Raw genomic sequence first — 22,544 nt, forward strand, 5'->3', positions numbered from 1 at the left:
CAGCTAGAGTTGAGCAGGACTGTCGGCAGTTGTCTTCGTCGCAAGCAATCAAGGGTCTCATGTTGATTTTGGTTGAGGCAACAAACAGCCCTACGCATTCGGTATTTAGTTCTTCCAATTACTCGATATGCATTTGTCACGACATCGGCGCTGGATGGTTTCGGTGAGTCACATTGGTCGTTAACCGAGCGATGACGGATGCGGCCTGAGGCTGCGATCTGCCCTATTTGCAGCCTCAGGCACCGGTGTATTCTAATTCAGCAGCGTGCACGAGTCCTACTACTGCCACCACCACACAAAATTGGGTACTGCTGAGGCCCGCAAGGCAGCTAATTAGCCCTAAATCAGTTAGATTAAATATTGGTAAACAGCGGTCGGCTAGAAGAAGAAGAATGTTCTTCCGTGGGGAACTTTTTTTAGTAGGCCCCCGTTAGGCTGGTGTTAATTTGTTGTTTGTTTCTCCTTTTCCCCATCTTTCGCCCACGCCTAGATCTCGCCTTGAAGAACTGAAACCATTACTGTATTGTGTGTCCTGTATTGTCATGTGGACGGCTTCTGGCCGAGGCTTCAGCCAAACAGGGTTAGTGTCGCTAGTACTCGCCAATTACTTTCCACTTTATAATAAGTTACCGTGACAAACTGTAACTGCAGTACAGCGAGCGTCAGCCCCGTAACGACCCGGAAGGCTGGAGCAGTTGGTGCCGTCACAACCGCCGTTGGCCTTTCTTATCTTTGGCGCTGATTGAGATCATGATTATGCTTCCTCGCTCTTATCCGCTCTTATCCTCTGCTCGTCCTCTTTCCTCTCTTTCACTCTACTTTCCTATCTCCCAGTCATTTCCGACCATTTTCACCTTGACAAACCCTTTCACCAGTGACTGCAGGCGTCTTTCTGCCTCTAGCCTCTTGCCCGGGGTCGGTCAAACACCCTGCAAGTCGCGTGCCTGCATGAGTTGGAGCGGTCTTGCTGCATCGGGCCTCCACGCTTAACACTACTGTGCCAACACACCCGCCGTTCACCAGAGTGGGACCTCTATCTATTATCACCGCTAGATCATTTCGTTTTACTTTCCCTCTATTTTCCTTCATAGTTCGCCAGTCCGCCCTACGGACACCGTCTCTTCTGCCCTCTCCTCTCACTCCATCCATGTATCTCGCTCAGACCCTCGATCAGAGTGCCTCGTCGGGCTTGGATTGCGCCTTCGATAAACTTGTTTACTTCCTCAAAGAGTAAATATGATGGTCCCGAGGAGCTTTCTCTTCAGCTCCGCGCCTTCGTCAAAACCTCTGAAACAGCACTCGCCAACTCCCAAGTCCCCGGCCGAGATGGGATTACACGAGGATGATTCGGCACTTCGAATACCGTCCGAAGCCAATACGCACACCAGTCCTGTCATTATACCTCCGAAACGCGGGCATAGAATGCTGCCGGCACACACCCAGACGACAAAGAAAGAGCCAAGGACTCCGAAAAGGAGCCGAGTCACTCGCCAGTCTTCGTCAAGTACCCTAGGTGACCGGCCGCTGCCTTCGTCTATCGCATCTATACTGGAAGCGACTGCGATACCCGTTCCTCGCCGCAACTGGGCTGCTCGGGAATCTCGGAAACTACCTCGTGGAAACCATGTGCAGGACTTTAGCAAATTGCTCATGGATGGTCTTGATGACCACGCACTATACGGCTCGGGGAACTCCACGTTGGACATCTTGCTCAGCCCACCGGAAGAGACCGACAAGTCTTTCATCTCCAGTGACTGTGACAGCGAAACCCTCTCCTACTCTGCGCCTTCGATTTCAGCCGATTCTGTGCCGTCTCTAGACACCGACGTGGAGACACCGTCCAGCCTGTCTATCCCATTTACACCATCTGGTCAACGAAGCCCTACTGAGAGGAATGTACGGCGCCGGCGTCTATCCAGCTGTGAGAACTGTGCTTCAAACCATCCACTTCTAGACACTGAACTGTCAGATTCTGAAGATGAGCACACTATAACCAGTCAATCATCTTCCTTGGACTCTGCACCCTCTAAATCTTTTGTCTCTTCGCGGTCGTTCCCACGCTTGGGCTCATTCAAGTCAAACCTAACGGCTTCGTTGCGGGCAATTAAGTCAGCCGCGCAAACCGTCTCCAATTTTGCGTCACCCTCGGTTCAGCCCGACGACTTGCTGACTCGATCATTGTTCACCATTTCGCCTGGACTGACGGATGATCGGAGGCCTCCTCCGATGAGTGAAACCCCATCGCCGGCTCTGCGTCGATATTTGAACCCGATCATGGTTTCGCCTGCGGAGATGTATAGCTTTCAGGATCAGCCCCACGAACCGACTGATTCTCGCAACTGCCCCATCTCAGTCCAGATGCAAACCTACCACCGTTCAGGAAGGCGGGGATCTTCAAAGAGCCGTTTTCAGTTCTCTAGCTCCAAGAGCCGTGGCCGACATACATCACCTTTTGACCCGGAGACCCCACCAATGTCACGCCAGCGAGAGCCTCGGGAGAACAGCGACTTTCTTCGCATGGTCGCCTTGGAAATGAACATGCGACGACGTGGCAAACTCCGCGACGATATTCCTCCACGAGCTCGGGTCTGGTTACCCCCTCGGAAAGGCAATCAAGCCAAGTTCGTACCCTACGACTACGTATTCGAGGACGAGGACGAAGAAGAGGCCGAGAACGAGCCTACAATTCCCTCCCGGTGGATCGGAATCTCCATCGAATCATTCTGATTCGCTTCACTTTCTTTCTTCTTTTCAATTTTTCCATCTTCACTTTCACTTTCATTGTGCACAGCGCGTGGCGTCTTTCAGGTCAGGTCGGTCATAACATACATGGATCCACGGCGCAACTACTTCTACCACTACTACACTTTTGGACTGTACATGCATCTTGGATAGCAACTTGCTTTGCGTTGATTGTTTGCACTAGGAAGCGTTTCAACAACAGAGTAAGGGTCAAGGTGTTTGGGTGCTTTTTTTTTTCGCTTTTCTCTCTTTTTTTCGCATATAGGGGCCGCATCCTCCATAAAGGGCAGATACATATACAGAAATTGATCTCACGATTATTGATACTATATTATCTCTTTGCACGTTTACTGTATTCTGCATTTTCAAATGTTAATAAAGTAGGATCAAATATACACTGCACAAAACGGACCGATCCGTCTTTGGGCGATGGATGGCAATAACGGCGATAGCGATGGCGATGGCGCGATTGACAGCTTGATAATCAACTTGATTGTCAGGTCTTATCTCCCCCATACATACCCCATTATGTACGTACCCAATGATCTTCTTCACAGACGGCCTAGTCTAGCCACTTGAGTTCATGCACCATGACGTCTGAGGAAGGTAGTATTTACTATTTACATTGAAACAGTTCGACTTGGCTCGGCCCGCGTGAGCAGGAGCAGGACAGGGGTCAGCAGGGATGCTGGGTTATTTACGAATCATGATCTGGTGGTTGGTAATGCTAGACTCATGCTATTTCTACGCTATAGAAGAGTTTTCAGTAGAGATTAAATGTATGTAACGTATTTATCTATGTACATCTGCATGGGTGCCAGACGTTATCATGGTATGCCGTCGGAAGTAAGCGACAGCGAGTTACTTACTGGAGTAAGCAGTCCAGTCTCGGGCAACGCACCCGCGCGCGCCCCGCGGCCACCGGGTAACCTCCCGACCTCCCGACCTCCTTACAGGTTGCAGGTTACCTCCAGGTTACCTCACGTTACAGTGTACCTACGGAGTTCAGCGCCCTGAACGGCCTTTCTTATCTCTACCCAATAACATGAAAATCCGCGGCCCCAACCACGGCTTCAGGTTTCTTTGCTTCTGCTTAGACCTCTCAGCTCTGAGTCTGACTCACTGCCTGATGATGGGCTCTTGGGCTGGGCTCAGGCGCTTTTATTGCGGTAGCGTCGCTAAGGGTTTATTGTGCACGGACGGGGTCAGAGGGGGATCGGCCGATGTTGGGGGTGGGTTTGGTTGCCTTGTGCTTGGCTGGCTGGCTCTTCGGTTTGTTAGATGCCAGGAGGCAGATGAGGAAGTGGGTGATGTGGTGAGATAGGTTTGAGCTGAATTGAACGTGTGATTTCTTGGGTATATTGGGTTTTGCTCATAGTATGTGCTTTGCATATATGTATGTATGTATGTATGTATGTATGTATGAACGGGGTATCTGAGTTATGAAATTTGTGGATGATATGGTTGTTTACCCGGTCGTGACCGTAGAACGGTGGTGTTATGTTCTGGCGGACGGCGGGAACCCTAAGCAGACATAAGTCAGATCATTTGCCCTTGAATTCAATAGTCAATCTAGCATAGGGCTTCGATAAACTTACGTTCTTCATCTAAGAGTGTCCGCTCTTTCCAGCTTTCTTCAACCCACTCTACCTTGACGATATGCGGGAGTTTCTTGCGCTTTGACAGCTTCTCTCGGAGACTGGAGATCTTAGACGACGGAGTATCTGACCCCACGACGACATGAGTAATAGATTGGTCCTTGAGGGAACTTGCAACGGTTGCTCCTGCGAAACGTGCGGTGTTCCTGGCCAGCTGAGTTCGGTATGAACTTGGTTCTGGCTCGGAACGTTCCGAAGTCGATCCGTCTTTGGAGGCGGGGAAGTAGAAAGTCAGTCCTTTGAATAGCCAGCCCGGTGGGAGTGTCCATCCGGCATCGACTTTCTCTTTGATGCGCTCTGTGAGTTTCTCGATTGCTTGAGGACTAGAGTTTATTTTCCCTTTCCGGTTCTTGCCCATTTGCTCGAGGAGCTAAGCTGAGTTAGCATATTGCGACATAATCTTGTACGATGTACCTACCTCCCGTAGTTCTTCTACTGTTGTGTCACGAGCATAACTGTCATTGAATTGATCATGGCTCTCTGAGACAGTTGCTTCTTTGTCCTTGGTGCTGAAGAACATGTGCCTATATGGTATTAGTGAGCATCCATTTGCAAATGCTGTGGAGCCTCATACTTGGGCTCAAGGGGTAGAATTAAGTCCGGAAGACCAGCATCAATTTCACTCTGCTTGATACAATCAAGGATCCATGACGGCCTGATAATATCGACTTCACCACCTTTCTGCAGAGAAGCTACTTTCACGGTTCCTGCTTGCATGTTAGTCACTGCGAACCAGATCAGAACAGTGCCTTACGTCTTTCTGCAATGCAAATTGTATCAGAGGCAGCGTTGTTCGTCTGGAAGAATTTGCCTCCGTTTGATTTCACTAGGCCTTCGAGTTCGGCCTTTGACTTCTTGAGAGGCGCGTTCGCGTCGGTCATAATAACTGTGGCGGGTTAGCCACGACAATGGGAGTAATTGGAGCGACTGCATACAGAAGTTGAGTCCATCAAAGATGTTCCCTGATGGTCCAGCATATTTGACCTCTGCATTCTCGTCGTACCCAGCGACTGTAAGTGGTTTCTTGGTCGTCCATTTGACACGCTTCTTACGGAAGTTCTCGACATTGAACTCTTTCTCCTTTTTCTCCTGCTCTACATTGGACTTGAGGTCAAGGAACTCCTGCACGGACAGAGCGCTCTGCCAGTTTTTATCCATGCGCAGCCGCTTGAACCGAGGGAAGCGTAGTGTCAGACCTATGCGAAACTGATCGCTAACAGACACGGAGGCGGCTTTGACACAAATGACCACCGAGCTTTCAGGCTTAATCCACATATCCGGTCGTTCGTATTGAGCGTCTCCGCCGGCAAGCTCGATGTATGTTGTTGGTGGCTTTTTAGGATTCCACTCTGTCCACTTGCTATCAGTGTGGTGTCGAATGTTCGCATAATCTGCGGCAGTAAAACCGCCGCCGACTTTACAAAAGGAGTAGCACTTCGTCGGCGACCCCTGCGAGGCTTGTCCTTCGTCCACTCTGAGACCGCACAAGAAACTCGAAAGGTTACCGCCTCGATGGCCGGATCCATAGTAACCGCCAATCACGATAAGGTCGAGTGATTCGCCGAACTCGGTCATGTACTCGGGTTTCACCTTCATCCAGTCATCGTGTCTTTCGTTCAGTCGGTATGGAGATCTTGGATTCTTAAGAACGAGACCTTCAGAGGCTTCTGCAACGGCTTTTCTGAGTGTAGCTTCGACCTCGGCTTTGGTCGTCGCTTCTTCGTAAGTATGGACTTCGAATCGCCGATGGACAGGTTTGATAACTTTCTGCAAAGCATTCCGACGATCACGCAAGGTGTATCTTGTCAAATCCCGGCCATTGAGGTATACGATATCGAAGACGCGTAGTAGAGGGTGGATGCCTTGCTGAAACGGATTCCTTTGCTCGGATAGAGCGGCGGTCTTGAGCGTACCAAAAGGCTCAGGGGCGTCCTGTTCGGTGTTCCAGGTTATCATCTCACCATCGAGAATGAGATTGTCAACCCCGTCGGCAAAAGCATCTTTAAGGTGCCGCGTCAAGGATCCAGCTTCATCATATATTCCATTGCCATAGAGGTATGTATAGTCCTTGGCTTTGCGCGACCAGAACTTAAACCTCTTTCCTCCAGGCGCAGAAGGGTCTGATACCATGTGAATCTGCATCCGTTCGCCGTCAAGCTTCTCCTCAATCCAAAATACCTGGTCGTCCTCTGTGGGCCTCATCCGATCAATCATGCGGTCTAATGACTGCATCTGAAACTGAGCAAGCTGTGGTTGAAAACACTGCATGAGCGAAACACCTCGATCCTCTGCATCAAGTCGGAGATTGGGATCGTGAAGCTCCCAGCAGACGCGCCGAAGACTACTGGAGATACTGTAAAGATTCTCCGCGTCCGGATGCCAGACATCAAAGAAGGTCCGTTCTGTCGCTCCCACTTTCATCTGGCGAAGAATAATCCGGATCAACCACATGAGCTCTTCCGGATTCATTCGTCTGTAAAACTCCGCAAGAATTGGAACCTGCTGCTCCTCTTTTGACGCGGTCGATAGCTGGTCAAGCTTCTCATTGACCTCCTCGATCAACATATTGCCGACCTCTGTTCGCATTGGCCGCTTCGACAGGACATCGTAGCACCTTCCAGCAAAATCACCAGCCATACTTGAGGTAGCACCTTGTCCGGGGAGCTTCCAATTTAGAAGATTCAATCCGTCCTCGGAGTTCTTGTTGATCTTCATAATTTTGACGAGCATCTTACCTATGACCTTCTCTTTCATGCCGTACATTGCTCGATCGCGGTCTTTGTCGGGGAGGATTAGACGAAACGCGGGGTATATGTCATCACCAACTTCTTTCCTCCACCTTGAGATAAATCGGTCTATCACATCGCGTCGTCTCTCGAGGGGGTTGAGGTTCGCATTCGTCTGGCCAATACCTGCTCTTCTGCGATTTACTGCTGGTTGAGCGGGCTTCTTTTTTATCTCACTGAGAGGACGGAAAAGGGCCTGGAAGAGATCATGAAACGGTAGGGTAGGAGAGCCATTTCGAGGACGATTGGGGTACCTATATCAGAAACGCAATTCGTTAGCTCAATCAGCAATGGCAAGGAACGATGAGGGGAAGTAATTTGGTAGTCTGTTTACTTTTCGTCGAGGTCCTCTTCCTCCACCTGAGGTGCATCGTGCATTTTCTCGTCGGCATCTATTTGTGATGCCATTCTTGGTCAACCCATTTGATCTGAGGAAAAGCGAATTGGGAGGTCTTGGAGTTAATGTCTGGAGATGGGAGCTGGGGAAGAACGCCGATCGCAGCCTCGCAGGCAGCTCTAGGCTCCAGTGCTCTTATCGATAACAGCCATGTGACATCACTGCCCTCTATACAACATCCCTTTATTCAACTTCTACTTCATTCACTATTTGCCTTTTAGACTTCATCTTGCATACGACAATCGCCGGCCCTAGGGACCGAGGTTCTATCAGTCTAGGGCTTCAACACGATGTGCACCTTTCGGAGGCGACAATGGACGCTTCTAGTCCTTTGGACCTGAGCAAAGTAACCATGGTTTTTTATTATGTCACAATGGTTTCTATGGCGCTGAAAGACTTATTGGCTTTCAGATGTAGCCAAAGTGGACTGTTCATGGAACCAACAATGTTTATAAAGAGTATTCACTATCGAAGGAGCTCTTGGTAAAGAGGCCCTAGCTTCATGTATTCACACTCACAATCTGTTTGTTTGACCAAGCATTGACCAAGCGTCCGGGGGACATAAAAGCTTAGCACTGGACCATCTTCTTCCCCTGAGTCTTCTTCAAATACCCACTGGTACTACTAAGATTCTTAAATATACCAGAAGTCCCTCTGAATTCGCGAAATGGCGTGCCCATACAGAGCTTACTTCTCTTTGACGGCGTTGTTCAACTTGCCCCCCTTCCAGCTCAATGCCCTAGGCCTCTTGACCATGATGTTTAAAAAAGAAATGGATATTGCACTGGGAAGTCTCATCCCCAACTGGGCAGAAATGCTACCGTCATTTGGCTCCTATGTTATCGCAAACAACGACATCCTCAAGCCGCAATCCGGATTTACCCTGTACAACATCACTGACGGCATCGCAGCCACACCGATATCGCATCTTGGTTTACACGCTGATTAATGTCCTTTCCCTTGACCTATGCTGCGACTACTATCCGGCTTAGAGCTAGAGACCCGTCTCCCGAGCCCTCTGATACGGACAGTATCAGCCCCAGGACCATAGCCGGTGCCTTTGCGCTCTTCATGCCGATTTGCTATTTTCTTCTGGCATTTGCAATCAATGACCAGTGGGGTCAGATCAATGCCATGGCTTTGATATTCATGATGCTCTTGAAATTGACGATGCTTGGGTTACTTCGGGAGTCAGTTGACGATGCCGCACGGATACCCAAACCACTCCAGGAGCGCCAGGAGCACGTTACGGTCCTCGTCACCCTCCCCAACGGCAAGATGGTCACAGTTTTAGGTCCCCGCACGCTTTTCGTCAATTGCTTGCTCATAGACCACTCCCGAACAATGACATCCCACTACCTCTTCACAAGGGTTATCTTTGGTATCGCACTGTGCTTCCACATTGTGGCGCTCGGAATGAGCAAGCTGCCATCTCAGATCTTTACTTTTCTGGTGCTTGCCCTAGGCACATATCTCTCCGTCAACCAGACCGGCGCAACCCGCAACATGATCGGTTCGTTCCTTCGACTGGATGTGGATATGGGAGATGCGGAGTGGTCTCGATTCAAGGCATATGCAAGACTTGACTTGTCTGACGAGGAAGAGGAGAGCTTGTTGCAGTGAAGTCTAATGCCACAGCGGCACAACATTTGAGGGTGGGATCGATATCGGGCATTGCAGGAGGAGCAAGGAACGGGCAAGTACTCGTCGATCAAAAAGGAAGAGGAGGCTCCCAGCGTCTGCTGACTGTGGGTGATGCACCGCGATAGCTTATATAGGATCAGGTAGAGTGGGAGCCTCGCTGATATCTGTTATCTGATCCCCAGACACTCGTTCAAGTTTTCTTCTCCTTTGTTCGTTCTACTATGCTCCTATTACCAGTCATCATGACCAGTCGTTCGCAGCATGGCTTGGTTACTACAAACTAGAATATGGAATGCCACTAGATCTAGAGAAAAGTGTTAGGGTACCTATCCCAAACCAAAAACCTTTCCCATAGAGTCCTTGTAGAGACAGTTCCATCCCAGAGTTGCCGAAGAGAACGCTCTCTGTCCATAGTGACCGATGCCCGGAAATAAGGCAGGATGCAAACGATATATCCGACTAAGCTGGAGAATAGTTGCGCCTTCCAAATTTGTTACTAGAAGGGTTCTCAACGAGATAGGCAGGTGCGACGCCCGGGTCGCTCCTTCCCAGATAATGAGACTGCACAGGTCGTTTACGAGGAAGGTGCGGTGGATGGCTTACTTGGCCGTGCTTGCCCTGCCTGTTCAAGTTTCTCTCAATTCTTCATAGAGAGTTATACACATGTATGGTGCTTCTTGTGGGTTATATATCAAAGCCACGTATTGCTCCGAAGCGAGATAAGTAGGTATAAACTATAGACCGAGGGAATTATAAGTGCAACCAAGCATCGCTGCGCCCAATCTTCAATTGCTCCAAGCTCTAACCAAGCGAAAAGGAAATAAAGAATAAAAATTAAAAGATTAACTAAACAAAATCCACAACCCTCATAAGCGTAACCATGAATTCCCTCGCAACACCCCAGGCCCTTAGCCCAGCAAGCGTCTCGCATCCCACCCGCAGGATCTGTTCTGGGCCCTGCGGTGCACAGATGTCACCTACGCCTGTCAACATCCCCTTCATCGCCTGGCCCTCGCGGACGAAAGACTGGACTAGTTCGTCGGAGCATGGCTGGTCGAGATTTATTACGTTGGGGGCGGTGGAGGGGTCTCGAAGCTGGGTAGATGAGGTGGAGGCTGGGGTTGCCAGGTCGGGTGAGGCTTGCTGGTAGCAGGTTCCGTATGCCCAGAGGGTTAGAATCGCGAGGTACGTTGCTACGGGCTCGTGAAAGGCATTCGTTGAGAACTTCCGGACGTGGTAGAGAACTGAGCCTGCGTGTATAACGGCGAGACGAGCCTTATACTGGTCGTGCTTTATCCACCGGAGGATGTAGTGCCATTCTATCACCTGTTGGCGGTCATCCCAGTTGACCTTTTGCGTTGCAAGGAGGTTAACCAGGTGTCGAATTTCTCGAAATGGGGAAAGAAGGATTATGCGTGCTGTGTGGAGGTGTAGGATTGTGGGGTGTTCGTGGCCGTTTGCTTTGGCTATGGTGCCGTTTGCGGTCCAGTGGAGGATATCAAGACAGTCGCAGGCACTGTTGCGCCATTTTGAGTATGAGGGGATTCCTGGAAGCCAGACGGAGCCGGAGGGAATTGCGAGTTTTCGGGACTGTTTCTTCGCGGTCGGGTTCCAGAATGAGAGAGGTCGGCGGAAGTAGTCGCCTACTTCCCACATTCGGTGGTATAGAGCGTGTATGAGGAGGATATGGCTGAGCTCGCCTATCTCGGGGACGAGTTTCTTTTCGATGTATAGAGTAAGTACAGCGTCATAGAGTGAGATCTTTTCTTGCTCTGGGGTATGAGAGTCAGTCAAGGTGCACCACAGCACAAGAACATAGAACTACCTGAAATCTCCTCGCGAAGACCTTTCCAAATACGTGATGTAGTTGCATGCCAAATTTTCTCGTTACACGGAAGCGGTGCTTGGCCGTCATCAAGGGAAAAGTGCGATTTGGCGTCGAACTGGTATGAAACTGTACAGTCCACGAGCTGCCATTGATCAGCAAATCATTAAAACAAGGATATTCCCGTATCGTACCCATATCAGATACCCTGTCCGTCTTCGAGACTCTTCTTCGACCCATATTGTCCATTGCTGCTCTGTCGGTTCATCTGCGGAGATATTCGTGCTTTTCGAACGAGATAATAGCTTCTCGTGGGTCGCCAAGTTGATGAGATCGCCAAAGTCGCTGAGTGCTGAAAGCCTGCCACTTTCGCTGCTACCATGAAGCCTCCCAATGCAGCTCAAGAGCATTGCCTGGAGGAACCAGAGCGGTGTGTCAGACAGACCTTTCTCTTTCTGAATAAGAAAAGGCGGAGTTAGTGATGCACAGAAGCAAAACTATAGTTGAAATTGCTTCCTCTTACCTCGACGCAGAGAACCCGGCGAAGAAGTTCATGGAAAGCTATTGCCGTCCCGTTTTGTTCACAGAAACTGGCTGAATGGCTCCCTGTGGCAACAAGTGCCAGTGTAACTATCCAGTGGCAGCTGCTAGGATTAAAGGTAGGCGTATGGAACATTGGGTATAATGGGTGAGAAAAGTGAAAATAGTGATTCAGGAAGTTTGACAAGGTGTGCGAGTCGGGAAAGACATTTGTTTCGAATGTCTGGTAAACGAAATTCTCTGTACAGCAAAATTGGGTGAAAGCATTATATATTTGGTCATAGGTTGAAGCGTCGAGACTGCAGTCAACTGGTGTACTGGGTATGGATGTTATTTGCTCTTCACTTGCTGGCGGAAACGCGAACTGCGGCTTCGAGTTGCTATTCTGAAACTTCAGGAAGATATCGAGTGACTCTGCGCTTTGTGTTGTCCACGCAGACTGCTTTCGTCGGTACTTTGCGAATCTTTCACCTGTTTCTTCAACAGTGTAGTCCGGTGGTCGTTTGGAAGGCCCGGCTTGTGATGATTGACGCAACCGAGCCAAGTGGCCTGGACTTTCCACATCGTCAAGCGAGTTGGTTCCCGAAGGGGTTTGAGATATACTCCCAGAAATGGAGGAGCTCTGTGGATCTGTATTGATAACTGGGGGTAACCAGGTTGTATTAGTTAATGGGCCATCGAATAACCCTGTCTGAAAAGGATGCTGAGAAGGTCCAGGCGGTATCTCTTGACCTGGGGCTGATTCAAGGAATAAGTCATTGGACAACCAATTGATTGTAGGCACAGCGGATTGGTCTAAGAGCTGCTGCGAAAAGCCCTGCTGCACTTGCTGATTATTTGATGCCGCCATTCCGGGCACAATATTTCCTGATCCGATAACTCCAGCTTGTCGACTCTCCACTGGGTAGCTCATCCGTCTCTGCTCGACGGGGAAGGAATCTTGAACTCGAGATTGGGGGGCTTGAGAGAAGTACTGATGGCTCATACTGGTGAATGACGGGAACGGTCGTGACAATGTCTCTGACACAGCAGTAATGTCTGGTCGATGTGAAGAAGAACTTGTTGCGAGGTAATTGCTCTCTAGGGGCATTTGCGCATGTGCTTGCAGGTCGGTCTCCGATATATCGCCTGGCCCTGATGATGACGAGTTGTTGATTGTCGATATTGGCAACTGGAATTGGCCCATCTGAAATCCAGGTCGAACTGCAGGATTCTCGCTGTCTTTCCCCTGAGCAAATGCTTCCAGACTCTGTTCCGAGAATGAATGTGATGATTGCGCGGATAGAGGCTCTTCTTTGTCAAGCATTTGGCCCTGTATGGCACCCTTCTGGATCTTGGCCTTGGAACGTCGCTCGGTGGGGTACTGGCATTCGAGGGATCTGCTTTCGCAACGAGTACACGGCATACCACCACTGCATCGTACCCTTGCCAGTGCACATTTGTAGCAAGCGCGAAACGTCTTGACTGTTATCCTGTGCGTGCGGTCTTTCCCACCGTCGGTGCCAATGGTATGGTGGCTCAACTCATGGCGATGGAGGGTGTCACTGAGACAGTTAGTAAGAACCGAACCCGAAGCCATATGGATGTTGAACGCTTAGAGCCGAAGACGCATGGGATGAAGCATGATAGAGCGTACGTTCTCGAGAAATGACGACCGCATTGAGTGCATTCAAACGGTTTTTCCTTGGTATGGCTGCGGAAGTGGCGCTTCAAGTGCTCGGGTCTCCTGAATGTGCTCTGGCAAATAGAGCATTTAGTTTGACCAGTGGCAGAAGAGCTTTCTTCGACGTCGCGATCATGGTTGGGCCCGTCACTTTTAGTTGTCGAGTCTGCTTCGTGGGGATCTGAGGCGTCTGTAGAAGTTGGTTATTTCTGCCTTGTCTCCAGACTGGAATGCGGGGAAGCGGAGATGAAGGATGGGAAGTACAGAGGCCGGGAAAATGTGAAGAATATGGAGTAATTACCTTGGCTATGGTCGCTCTTCGGGGTCATGGCGTCTCATAGGCAACTTGCTGTACAACTCGAGTCAATGTCGACAAGAGAGAGGCATCGCATCGCAGGGCCCTGGGACAGGGGAGCAGAAGAGACATCGCGTCACGAAATGCGCAGACCCTGTGGGCCGATCACACATGAGGAGCCTCTGAAGAAGTCGGCAGATATTGGTAAACTTGCGCTAACAGCCTGGGGGGAGGGAGCGGGGAAGGCCGGCGTGACCGTCCAGTGTGTGCCATCCATAATAACTGAATAAGGCTAGTGAGTAGTGCCATATGGAGAGATGGCCGGGGACGATTGGGGAGATTGGGGGGTATGCGGAGCGATGACTGGAAGCGGAACAGTCCCCATCGGTTAAATAAAAATTGACAGACAGCGGTAGACATAGCAACGATCGCAACGCCTGGAACACACGTCACGTCAGATGGAACTGGGAGTCGAAGGTCGGCTGAGCGACCGCGGCTGACACGAGCCTCATTTCATTTTAATGGCAATGCTCAATTTCAATTTCTCTACTCCTTCAACTTCTTCTTATTAATATATTTTCCCCTTTCCCCTGGCCCTATCTCTTCACCTCTCCGACCATGGTCCGTACTTGAACTCCGATCCACGAATGCCGGTCAAGCCAGGGACCCCCTCGCGGGATCGCCGCCGACATCCTCCCCGCAACAATGTGACCGCGTCTAGTGCTCCTACGCCCGCTGCCCTACAGGGCGCTCTCCTGGCCTTTAACTATGCGACTCCTCCGAAATCTCGCTCCCCTATGAACATGGCAGATCGTCCCGTATCGCTGCTCGATTCCGATCCGGACCCTCCGCCAGAGCTCCCGGAGCCCGGTTCCATCAAGGACAAAATCGCCATTTTCAGCTCGAATTCATCCACGCTTACCCCGAACAGCCGCCCCAGAAGTGCTGCTGGGAGTGTTCCGGATATTTCTCGACAGAAGAGTCCGCAATTGCTTGCTGCTGAGATTGCCGCAGCAGCAAACTCGCCAGCGCCCGCCAGCAGGAACCTTAGCGTCGATGTGCAAAGAGCGCAGTCGCAACGATTTGGAAATGCACCCCGAGACGATTTTCCTCGAGACCTACCATCCCCTATCCCGATCCGTAAACCGTTGGTGAACCCTCGTTTATTAGACCCATATTCCGACGAACCTCAAGGACTTTCGCCTCCAGACTCCTATTTTGACCAACGGTCGGCGTCGCCCGAATCTTCGACATCCCCTCAACCACCACCTATCACAAAACCACATCCTCCCGTCCCACGAAAACCATCAGTACCGCGGAAACCATCACCTGCCATTAGTCTACCTGCATCCACCGATAATCGCTTCGAGAACCGCAGATTACACGACGAACCTCACAAACCCCCGCTTCCCCTCCGCACCAAGACTTCTGCTTCTACCCTACCAGGCGACCGCCCCCCTGCGCTACCACCCCGACGAGCTGCAACCGTACAGAATGTGTCAGAACCACCGCCTGTACCCAGACGTACCGAGTCGCCAGCATGGCCTTCGAATTCAAGTGCTCCATCATTCTACAGCCAGTCACAAAACCTTAGCAGTACCAGTGTACTCGGCAGCGTTATTACAGATGTGAGCAGAGACGGTACCGCGGATGCAGTAGCAGCTTCGTCACTGGCGTCAAACCGAGCAGCACTGCATGCAAGGAAGTCACCACCACCCCCTCCACCATCTCGAAGGCGAAGGTCCCGTTCGCGGTCATTATTACAACTGCAGTCCAAAAAAGGTCGCACACCCAATCCTAGCCCGGGAGGCCTACGGGAGACCCTACGACCGCAAGCCAAATCGGACGACGAAGGTGACCATCGACATCGCCACCAGCATCGACGCATTCTCAACAAGCACCCTCATAAGCACCAGGAAGGTGATCGCAGACGTTGGAGGAACGAAGTGACGGAGAAGGAGCGCAAAAGATACGAGGGTGTCTGGGCCGCAAACAAAGGTCTGCTCATTACCCCTGGGCTATACCCGCCAGAGGCCATGGATATGGTTGTGAACCTTGTAGTTCGAGATATCTGGTCCCGGAGCCGCCTGCCAACACACATCCTAGAGCAGGTCTGGAACCTCGTGGACGGGCAGAAGATCGGGCTGCTTACCCGGGCGGAGTTTGTTGTCGGGACCTGGCTAATCGACCGGTCACTGGGCGGACACAAGCTTTTTACGGAGGTCCCAGACAGTGTCTGGGCGAGCGTCATTCGTGTACCTGGCATTTCTCTCGAGCATCGTAGCAAGCGTTAGAGAAATAGTAGTAATACAACATTTGGAGAATAATTTGTTTTTGCATATATTCGCTAAATATGGGAGTTAGACATTTACTGTTTGAGAAGAGGGCAAAACTGTAGATAAGTATATGGCACGTGACCTCATGACCAAAACGGAAGGGGCGAGGAAATCCCGAGATTGAACCTCGACCAGGACCTGAGAATTCTCAATGAGGAACAAATCTCTGCTCTCGCTCATCTCCTTTCACTGTTCCCTTGTCAAGTTCGCCGGGTACTGCAGGATCTGCGCTGCAACTATGTGACAGCGCCTCACTATGCGGCAGGCCACACTATCGGGCTAGTATTCGATCCGGGATTTGGTTTTTGGGTTCGGGATTTGCTCGCTTTAAGGGCTGACGACTGTACGGTAAGCCCCGTCTTCTTCTGCGCCTAATGGGCGATCCACGTTCTATATCAGACCACTCTCTTAGCTTTGAGCCCTGATTTATTTTTTAGATCGGTTTTCCCCGCGGCTGAGCGTTCGGGGACATAGGTTGTTGAACCTGTTGCACTACCATCTCGCGTTCGGAAGCAATGCGCAGCCCCATACTCTCTTCCAGCGGGTGATGGTAGCACGCTTTCTAAAAGCTGCACGACCAACTCAACAATATCGGCCTTGGTCAATATACATCTACTCCGCTCGCTTGTTATTGATTGATGAGTCGTCAGGAATTCATCATGGTTCTAGACCAGTTTGATCATCAGTTGGATCATAATGGCGTCCCAACAGTTACACAGTCTATCACTTCGAGGCCCACTACTGTGGTCCGCAAAAAGTTCGCAAAGCCCCCAGTCAAGGTCGCGTGTTTAGCTTGGTAAGGAACGCCATTGTCTCTATTCGCAGCCGAGGGTCCTTTTGTCCCTCCACTTTTGCCGAAGGATGCTTGTTTATGCACAAGCTTACCCTGCTGGCCTGTCGCATGAACTTTAACTGACTAGTGACTAGCCGTTCCTCGAGGACTCGATGCGACGGCCAGGATCCTTGCGCCAATGTATGTCTTCTCACTGCTGTCTTCTATCTCCTGTCTACCCTGAATAGATCTTCTCTGTTCCAGACTTATGGTTGGCTGTGTTGGCTGTACTGACATCAATCTGTACCAAGTGTCTCAACAAGAAGAGAAAGTGCTCCTATCTGCCCAGTAAGCGCGGGGGTCCAAGAAAGAAGAAGAAGCATCCAGTCACTCCAGAAGATGTTGTTCAACGAAATGATGTTGATCATCCTATCATCGCGCCGCTGTCCCCCAGCTTTGAAGACTGTACGTTGTACCATGGTCCACTTTTCCCATTCGATGTCCACCAAACCTCGAAATGAAGCTGACCATGAATCTATAGCCGCGTTGTTTGGTCAGATCGACTTGCTGTCAGCACCTGCTGCTGGGCTCCGAGCCTTAGACTTCTCGTCAGATGTCCAGTCTTTGTTTGCAGGTCTATTCGTTCCCAACGATGGCGGCAGTAGCCATGTCCAAATGGAACCAACGCCGTCACTGTCAAGTGTGTCCTCTTCAACAGTGGTCAGGACTTACGGCAGTGAGCAGGAAATGTAGGTGTTGTCTTCCAAACGAAGTACGAGTGACTAACGGTTCTCAGTCTCAATGCATATTATGCTTTTATCCATGACTACTTCCCAATTCTACCACCAAAAGCATCGCCATCCTTCATCGACAGGCCTCTCGATGGTGTCGGCTCCTATTCAGAGTCTCCTTCTGAGCAACCGGTGCTGGCCTACCAACCACGATCTCCACTCAGTGCGGCCATGGCCGCTGTCCTAGTACTAATACCACATCCAAATGATCCCGAGCCATCGTCACCCAGCTCCGTTATTCGACGCAGGACATTTGCTCACACTTTCACGCAAATGGCTAATGCCAACATTGAATCTGATTGCGAGCTTCATGCTTCCCCTATGAACCCCTTCGAGGCTTCGCATAGCGGCCGTCCACTCATTGACCGAGAATTCCTCCACCCCCACACCCCGGTAGGACTAGAGAGCCTCCTCGCACTGTTAGTTCTTTCTGTATATGAATACACGCAGCGTGGGAATCTCTTGAAAATGAGGTACCGTGCGGGACAAGCATTGGCAATAGCACTCGACATGCGACTCCATGCTCTTGGTGAAGAACATGACGAGTATGCCGAAGCTCGAAGAAGAGCCTGGTGGATGACGGTAATAAGATTTTCATTTCCAAGCTTTGGTACACCTATTGACTTTTTGACTTCAGTACTACTGCGTCCTTCAAGGCTCGATTGTCACCACGACAGTAAGTTCACCAGCATATAGTTTCATTTTTTTACGTCCCAAGTGCTGATTCCTATTAGCCTCTCTCCATCGATGCAAACGACTCCCAGTTTGTTACACCCTACCCGAGATTTGCGGCTGATCCCGATGTAAGTCACATCACCCAGCTGGTAAATGACTTGTGGAATTTCTGACGCTATTCTTAGGGCTGGTCTATCTTGATTCAATCGCAGCAAATATTGGTCACGGCAACCCAGTTTGTCATCGATCTCAAAAAATGCATGCCCACGAGAATCAATATGTCATACATTTATGAGAGCATGCAGCGGCTTGACGCTTGGGCTAGTACAGTATTGGCGCAGTCGGCCCTACCCGCTTCTACCCCGGACGGCCCTGTACCAGAGAGCACCACTGCGCAGAGTATCCGCGCCATATCACAAATAAAGCTTTCCAGGTTTGTACCATCATGACTAGCTTGACGACTGAAACTAAAATCTGCTTTAGCGCCCAAATCAAGATTCATCGATTCAGAGCTTTCTCGGATATCCCAATATTCCTCAAAAGGCACTGCGACCTGACCAAGGCTACTTCTGATGAGCCGGCCTCGGAAAGCCCTGCCCAAATCTCCACTCCCCCAGAGGAAATATCAAGCATTGGCTGTTCCTGCAGTAGCTTAGATCGATTCCAGCAATCCTCCTCGAGCGACTACGCACCATCATCAGATTCCTCATCAGCATCCTCCGAATTCCAGGCTCTACCACAATACTCGTTCATTGGCGAGTTCCCATTCACCAGTCAACACTCAGCGAGCGTCTGCTTGAAAGCATCCTTGTTGATCTCGCGCATGTTCCAGAGCCTACCCTTACCCCAACCAGTCAGCGACGCAAACAACCCAGCCCAAGTCCTGCAGCTACTCCCTCAGAATCAATACCCTCGAACAATGCCATCCTTTGCATGTTGCTTGATGCAAGGGAGCTATGCACTGTTGATGATATTCTATCAATTGAGTTTGGAGAACCAGGCGTCCATAGATGGAACAGTGCAGGGCAGCGGCAACCACCAGTCCGGCGGGCTTACTCAAGAACTCCGTCAGGGGCTCGAACGCATAATAACGGCCGTTTCAAATTACACGATTTCTTTTGAGGCTTTGAATGGGATGAAGGGTAAGCCAATTCCCTGTAAAGTTTATTGCGCGAGCAATCCAGCTAATTATAGGAATAGATGATATCCAAGGTGCATACGACACGGCGTTCTTGCAGGGCTAGAACTTCACGAGCCCTAGGCTTTCCATTTGATGATGGGATATTTGGGAGTCTGTGAATGATGCCGGGGTGCTCTAATGGCCGGAGCCATCTCATTAATACTTTTTTCCCCTGGATATATACCCATTGGCTTCGCCACTTACCTTGATACAAAATGCACGAGATGCACCTTCGCCACTCCACATTTTAACGCTTTCTCTTGACTTAGTGTAAGCTATATTTATATGTAGATGGACATCAAGAATTCCCGGTTTATGGTAACATCAGTTTGTCGAGTTCCACTATCTATCTATCGCTTTGTGAACAGCCCAAGCGCCGCTCACAGTGCGCACAATGTACATGTATCTAGGTTGTCGGCCCAGCGCAAATTTATAGTTTCGACCTAATGCCCTCCAACCGAAACTTGACGTCCTTCAGGACCTTACTCGTTGGCTTCCAATCGTCGAATTGTTTGAGCAGCTCGATAGTCTCATCGTACAGTTCGTGCCTTACATATTCCTCCTCGAGGAGACCTCGCATAGCGAAGGGGAGGATGTAGGGGTTTGTTGCGGGTGGTGGGTGCTCTCTCTTGATGTGCAGGGAGGCGTTGGGGATGGAGGATGTTTCGAGGGCAAATTCTATGGCAAGACTATTGTTTTTCTGGTCAATATTGGATTTACATGGGGGAGGAGGAAGATATGACATACCGGTAGACAGCTTCATCGTCATACAGCCTCGAGTGACCTTCACCAGAATAGAGACTACCCGCTAAGGGAGAACTCAACTCACGAATCAGACCATGATCTGGTATACCGAGGTTCCGAAGTTTGAGAGCGAATCCGACGAGGTGTGAGACGAAGCTTGGTGCGTGGACTCTGCCATCGACAAAGGCTGCGCGATAGATGTATGGATGGGATACAGGGGAGAACAACGATGACTCCAGGGAGACAAGCTGGTCGTCAATGCTCCCGATATATGATATGCGTACACCAAATTCGATACACGCCCTGAGCGCGGATTCGTAGTCTTTGGAGACTTGACTATATGGTAAAGCAAACTCGAAGAGCTCCCCTGCAGAGCCACTGATCCACCTCGACCTGTAGTCGGCAAACGGCCCGAGGTTCACTCCAGCCATTGCGCATATCCCAACACGATTGGCGTTAATGCAGCCGAAGGCTATTAGTTTAGCCACTAGCATTATGGTGACCGGGACACCTTGACTGTGGCACGCAAAGAGAATGAAGTCTGCGCGTCTAATTTCTTCCATCCAATTAAGCAGGAGTTTCCAAAGAAGGACCACCCGTTCCGCAATTCGCCCTTCACCTTCCAGAGCGATCTTCTCGACTTCACAAGCGTACCCATGGTCGTCAGTATATTTGTGTATGGCCTCGGCGGCCATCTGAGAGAACCTAACAGACGTTCCAGTGGGCTGACCAAGCATGCTTCGAATGAATGGGGCGGGAAAATAGCCGTGAACCCCAATAGCAAGCGCTCTTTTGATGCGTGGAGGATAGGGCGTTTTGTAAACGTGCTGATTGTTAGAGTCTTTGCTGTAATGGAGAAATCGGCCAATCGATTGAAGCAAGGTTGGCCTGTCTTGTAACGCAAACGTCTCCTTGAATTGCGGCAGGACTTGGTTTGGAATAATCTTCTGTAGCTGTTTGGAAGCCTGCGGGGCGGTCGGGGTCGGTGACTCTAATGTTTTTGATGTATTATTGTCCGGCACCGAGGGTTGAGGTGGAGGAGCTTTGATTTTCACGCTTCCTTTATTGGTCACTTCGGTCATTTGCCCAGGCTTGACCTCGGAAGCACTCGCTGACTGCTCTGCTGAAGAATCTTGGGTTATGGTGGCCTCTGCTGCCTGAGCATCTTGAGATTTCGCTTGCGCCGAGTCTCTGAAGAAATATGACCATGCAGATGGTCTGCCGGTAGTGCTGACGGGGGTTGCAGAGCCGCTAACTGGTTCTGTAGTCTTAAGATTCTCCTGTTGACCGGTTGATTCGACAGGAGTAGGAGCCTGTTCTTCTGTCGCGAGGCCCTCATCCTTGGGCTCTTCGGGCCCTTTAGATGATGATCCTCCGTACCACATCTGAAGCCAGGAGCGCTTTTGAGATGTGGGCGCTACTTCCGCAACCTCTGGTGGTTTATCTTCGCCTTCGGTGACAGGTATTGAGGGTGCAGGCGTGTCGTCTTGATTGGCAGACTGCTCAGCTGTTGAAGATTCAGGCTCTGGTGGTGGTTGTTCCGGCGGTGAATCTTGATTTGTTTCGCCCGACGTTCCTTTATCACTCGTGAATGGTGTATACACCCAAGAAAGCCAACCACTGGGTTGCGTTGCAGCCGCGGTCTGATTGCCCGATTCTGCAGACTCAGCAATTGTATCCGGTTGTGGGTTTGCTGAATTGTCCGTATCTACAGCGCTGCTGTCCTTTGATGCCTCTTTATCCTTATCATCGGTATTGTCTGTGGAATCGGGGTCCGGCTGGGGATCCTCTGCGGGGGCCGATGTGGAACCATCAGAAGCAATGTTGATGCGGGTGGTTGCAACGGTAGCGGGGAGTGATCGTGTAGATCCGCCCGCTCTTTTTGTGAGTTGTAGGGAAGGGTGCCGTTGTTGCCTTGGAGATTCAATCTGCGGTGTAGATGCGGACGCGGCGTTGGATAGGCTGTGTTTGGCCATCGATATGCTCTCACGGGCAACCTCGGTAACTGGGGCCGCTTTTGAGGGCCAGACACTTGGAGGCCACTTCAGAGAGATTAGCTACAGAACGAGCAAGCCAGGCACATCTTTGGTTCTGAAGAAGGAAGGAATCAACCACGAGGCGGCGTAGACTTACTAGGCTCCTGCGAGAGCTGGTGCTTTCCCTGCTAGGAGAAGAGGTACCAGGCGATTGGGGGCTAGGCTTTACTCTCTTGCGAGGACCCGAGGACGCCATGGGAACTGCGATAAGAACATCACCAAGTATAGATGCTGAAGATGTGGTAAAGCTGAGATGCTGAAGAGTGTAAGAGGCAACAAAGAGCTAAAATCAGGGATCTAATTTTGTTTGCAAGGTCACTGCCTTGTCCAACCGTTCGTTGATATCACACGTCACATGCTGTCAGCGGGCCTTACCGCCTTCAGTCTTGCTTATCGCCGCGAAGGTCAAGCCTCAGGTGTAAACGTGTGGCTGGTGCGCCGTGACTAAGAAGGGGAAAGT

At 50.5% G+C, this 22,544-nt stretch overlaps 10 protein-coding genes across 10 annotated transcripts; 7 read left to right on the plus strand and 3 right to left on the minus strand.

Moving 5' to 3' along the window:
* Positions 1-751: 751 nt before the first annotated feature.
* BDV14DRAFT_166792 (uncharacterized protein) lies at positions 752-3,085 on the plus strand. Its single transcript, XM_073767550.1, has one exon. The coding sequence runs from the start codon at positions 1,237-1,239 to the stop codon at positions 2,725-2,727; it is 1,491 nt and encodes a 496-aa protein (XP_073631778.1). The 5' UTR covers positions 752-1,236; the 3' UTR covers positions 2,728-3,085.
* A 476-nt stretch (positions 3,086-3,561) lies between these two features.
* On the plus strand, positions 3,562-4,212 carry BDV14DRAFT_166793 (uncharacterized protein). The gene has a single exon (XM_073767551.1). The coding sequence runs from the start codon at positions 3,788-3,790 to the stop codon at positions 4,064-4,066; it is 279 nt and encodes a 92-aa protein (XP_073631779.1). The 5' UTR covers positions 3,562-3,787; the 3' UTR covers positions 4,067-4,212.
* Positions 4,076-7,658, minus strand: BDV14DRAFT_166794 (DNA ligase (ATP) DNL4). The gene is made up of 7 exons (XM_073767552.1): positions 7,521-7,658; positions 5,336-7,440; positions 5,155-5,286; positions 4,975-5,107; positions 4,819-4,924; positions 4,341-4,770; positions 4,076-4,266 (listed from the first exon to the last, which is right to left on the minus strand). The coding sequence occupies exons 1-7, from the start codon at positions 7,592-7,594 to the stop codon at positions 4,241-4,243; spliced, it is 3,006 nt and encodes a 1,001-aa protein (XP_073631780.1). The 5' UTR covers positions 7,595-7,658; the 3' UTR covers positions 4,076-4,240.
* A 133-nt stretch (positions 7,659-7,791) lies between these two features.
* BDV14DRAFT_166799 (uncharacterized protein) lies at positions 7,792-8,341 on the plus strand. The gene has a single exon (XM_073767553.1). It carries the CDS (start codon positions 7,897-7,899, stop codon positions 8,068-8,070), a length of 174 nt encoding a protein of 57 aa, XP_073631781.1. The 5' UTR covers positions 7,792-7,896; the 3' UTR covers positions 8,071-8,341.
* On the plus strand, positions 8,323-8,625 carry BDV14DRAFT_166800 (uncharacterized protein). The gene has a single exon (XM_073767554.1). It carries the CDS (start codon positions 8,338-8,340, stop codon positions 8,530-8,532), a length of 195 nt encoding a protein of 64 aa, XP_073631782.1. The 5' UTR covers positions 8,323-8,337; the 3' UTR covers positions 8,533-8,625.
* Positions 8,626-8,920: 295 nt separating this feature from the next.
* BDV14DRAFT_166802 (uncharacterized protein) lies at positions 8,921-9,533 on the plus strand. The gene has a single exon (XM_073767555.1). The coding sequence runs from the start codon at positions 8,928-8,930 to the stop codon at positions 9,204-9,206; it is 279 nt and encodes a 92-aa protein (XP_073631783.1). The 5' UTR covers positions 8,921-8,927; the 3' UTR covers positions 9,207-9,533.
* A 354-nt stretch (positions 9,534-9,887) lies between these two features.
* On the minus strand, positions 9,888-13,948 carry BDV14DRAFT_166804 (putative C2H2 transcription factor). Its single transcript, XM_073767556.1, has 6 exons — positions 13,557-13,948; positions 13,229-13,445; positions 11,576-13,136; positions 11,247-11,507; positions 11,053-11,197; positions 9,888-10,999 (listed from the first exon to the last, which is right to left on the minus strand). Exons 1-6 carry the CDS (start codon positions 13,582-13,584, stop codon positions 10,074-10,076), a joined length of 3,138 nt encoding a protein of 1,045 aa, XP_073631784.1. The 5' UTR covers positions 13,585-13,948; the 3' UTR covers positions 9,888-10,073.
* Positions 13,949-14,104: 156 nt separating this feature from the next.
* irs4 lies at positions 14,105-15,872 on the plus strand. The gene has a single exon (XM_073767557.1). It carries the CDS (start codon positions 14,198-14,200, stop codon positions 15,842-15,844), a length of 1,647 nt encoding a protein of 548 aa, XP_073631785.1. The 5' UTR covers positions 14,105-14,197; the 3' UTR covers positions 15,845-15,872.
* A 401-nt stretch (positions 15,873-16,273) lies between these two features.
* On the plus strand, positions 16,274-19,615 carry BDV14DRAFT_166807 (uncharacterized protein). Its single transcript, XM_073767558.1, has 10 exons — positions 16,274-16,682; positions 16,814-16,859; positions 16,970-17,123; positions 17,200-17,407; positions 17,455-18,031; positions 18,087-18,125; positions 18,184-18,252; positions 18,310-18,557; positions 18,608-19,266; positions 19,325-19,615. The coding sequence occupies exons 1-10, from the start codon at positions 16,525-16,527 to the stop codon at positions 19,366-19,368; spliced, it is 2,202 nt and encodes a 733-aa protein (XP_073631786.1). The 5' UTR covers positions 16,274-16,524; the 3' UTR covers positions 19,369-19,615.
* On the minus strand, positions 19,612-22,422 carry BDV14DRAFT_166812 (uncharacterized protein). Its single transcript, XM_073767559.1, has 2 exons — positions 20,052-22,422; positions 19,612-19,993 (listed from the first exon to the last, which is right to left on the minus strand). Exons 1-2 carry the CDS (start codon positions 22,022-22,024, stop codon positions 19,735-19,737), a joined length of 2,232 nt encoding a protein of 743 aa, XP_073631787.1. The 5' UTR covers positions 22,025-22,422; the 3' UTR covers positions 19,612-19,734.
* Between the last annotated feature and the right edge of the window lie 122 nt (positions 22,423-22,544).

The sequence above is a fragment of the Aspergillus stella-maris genome (genome assembly GCF_047715825.1).
Source record: "Aspergillus stella-maris strain CBS 113639 unplaced genomic scaffold BDV14scaffold_7, whole genome shotgun sequence".
NCBI lineage: Eukaryota > Fungi > Ascomycota > Eurotiomycetes > Eurotiales > Aspergillaceae > Aspergillus > Aspergillus stella-maris.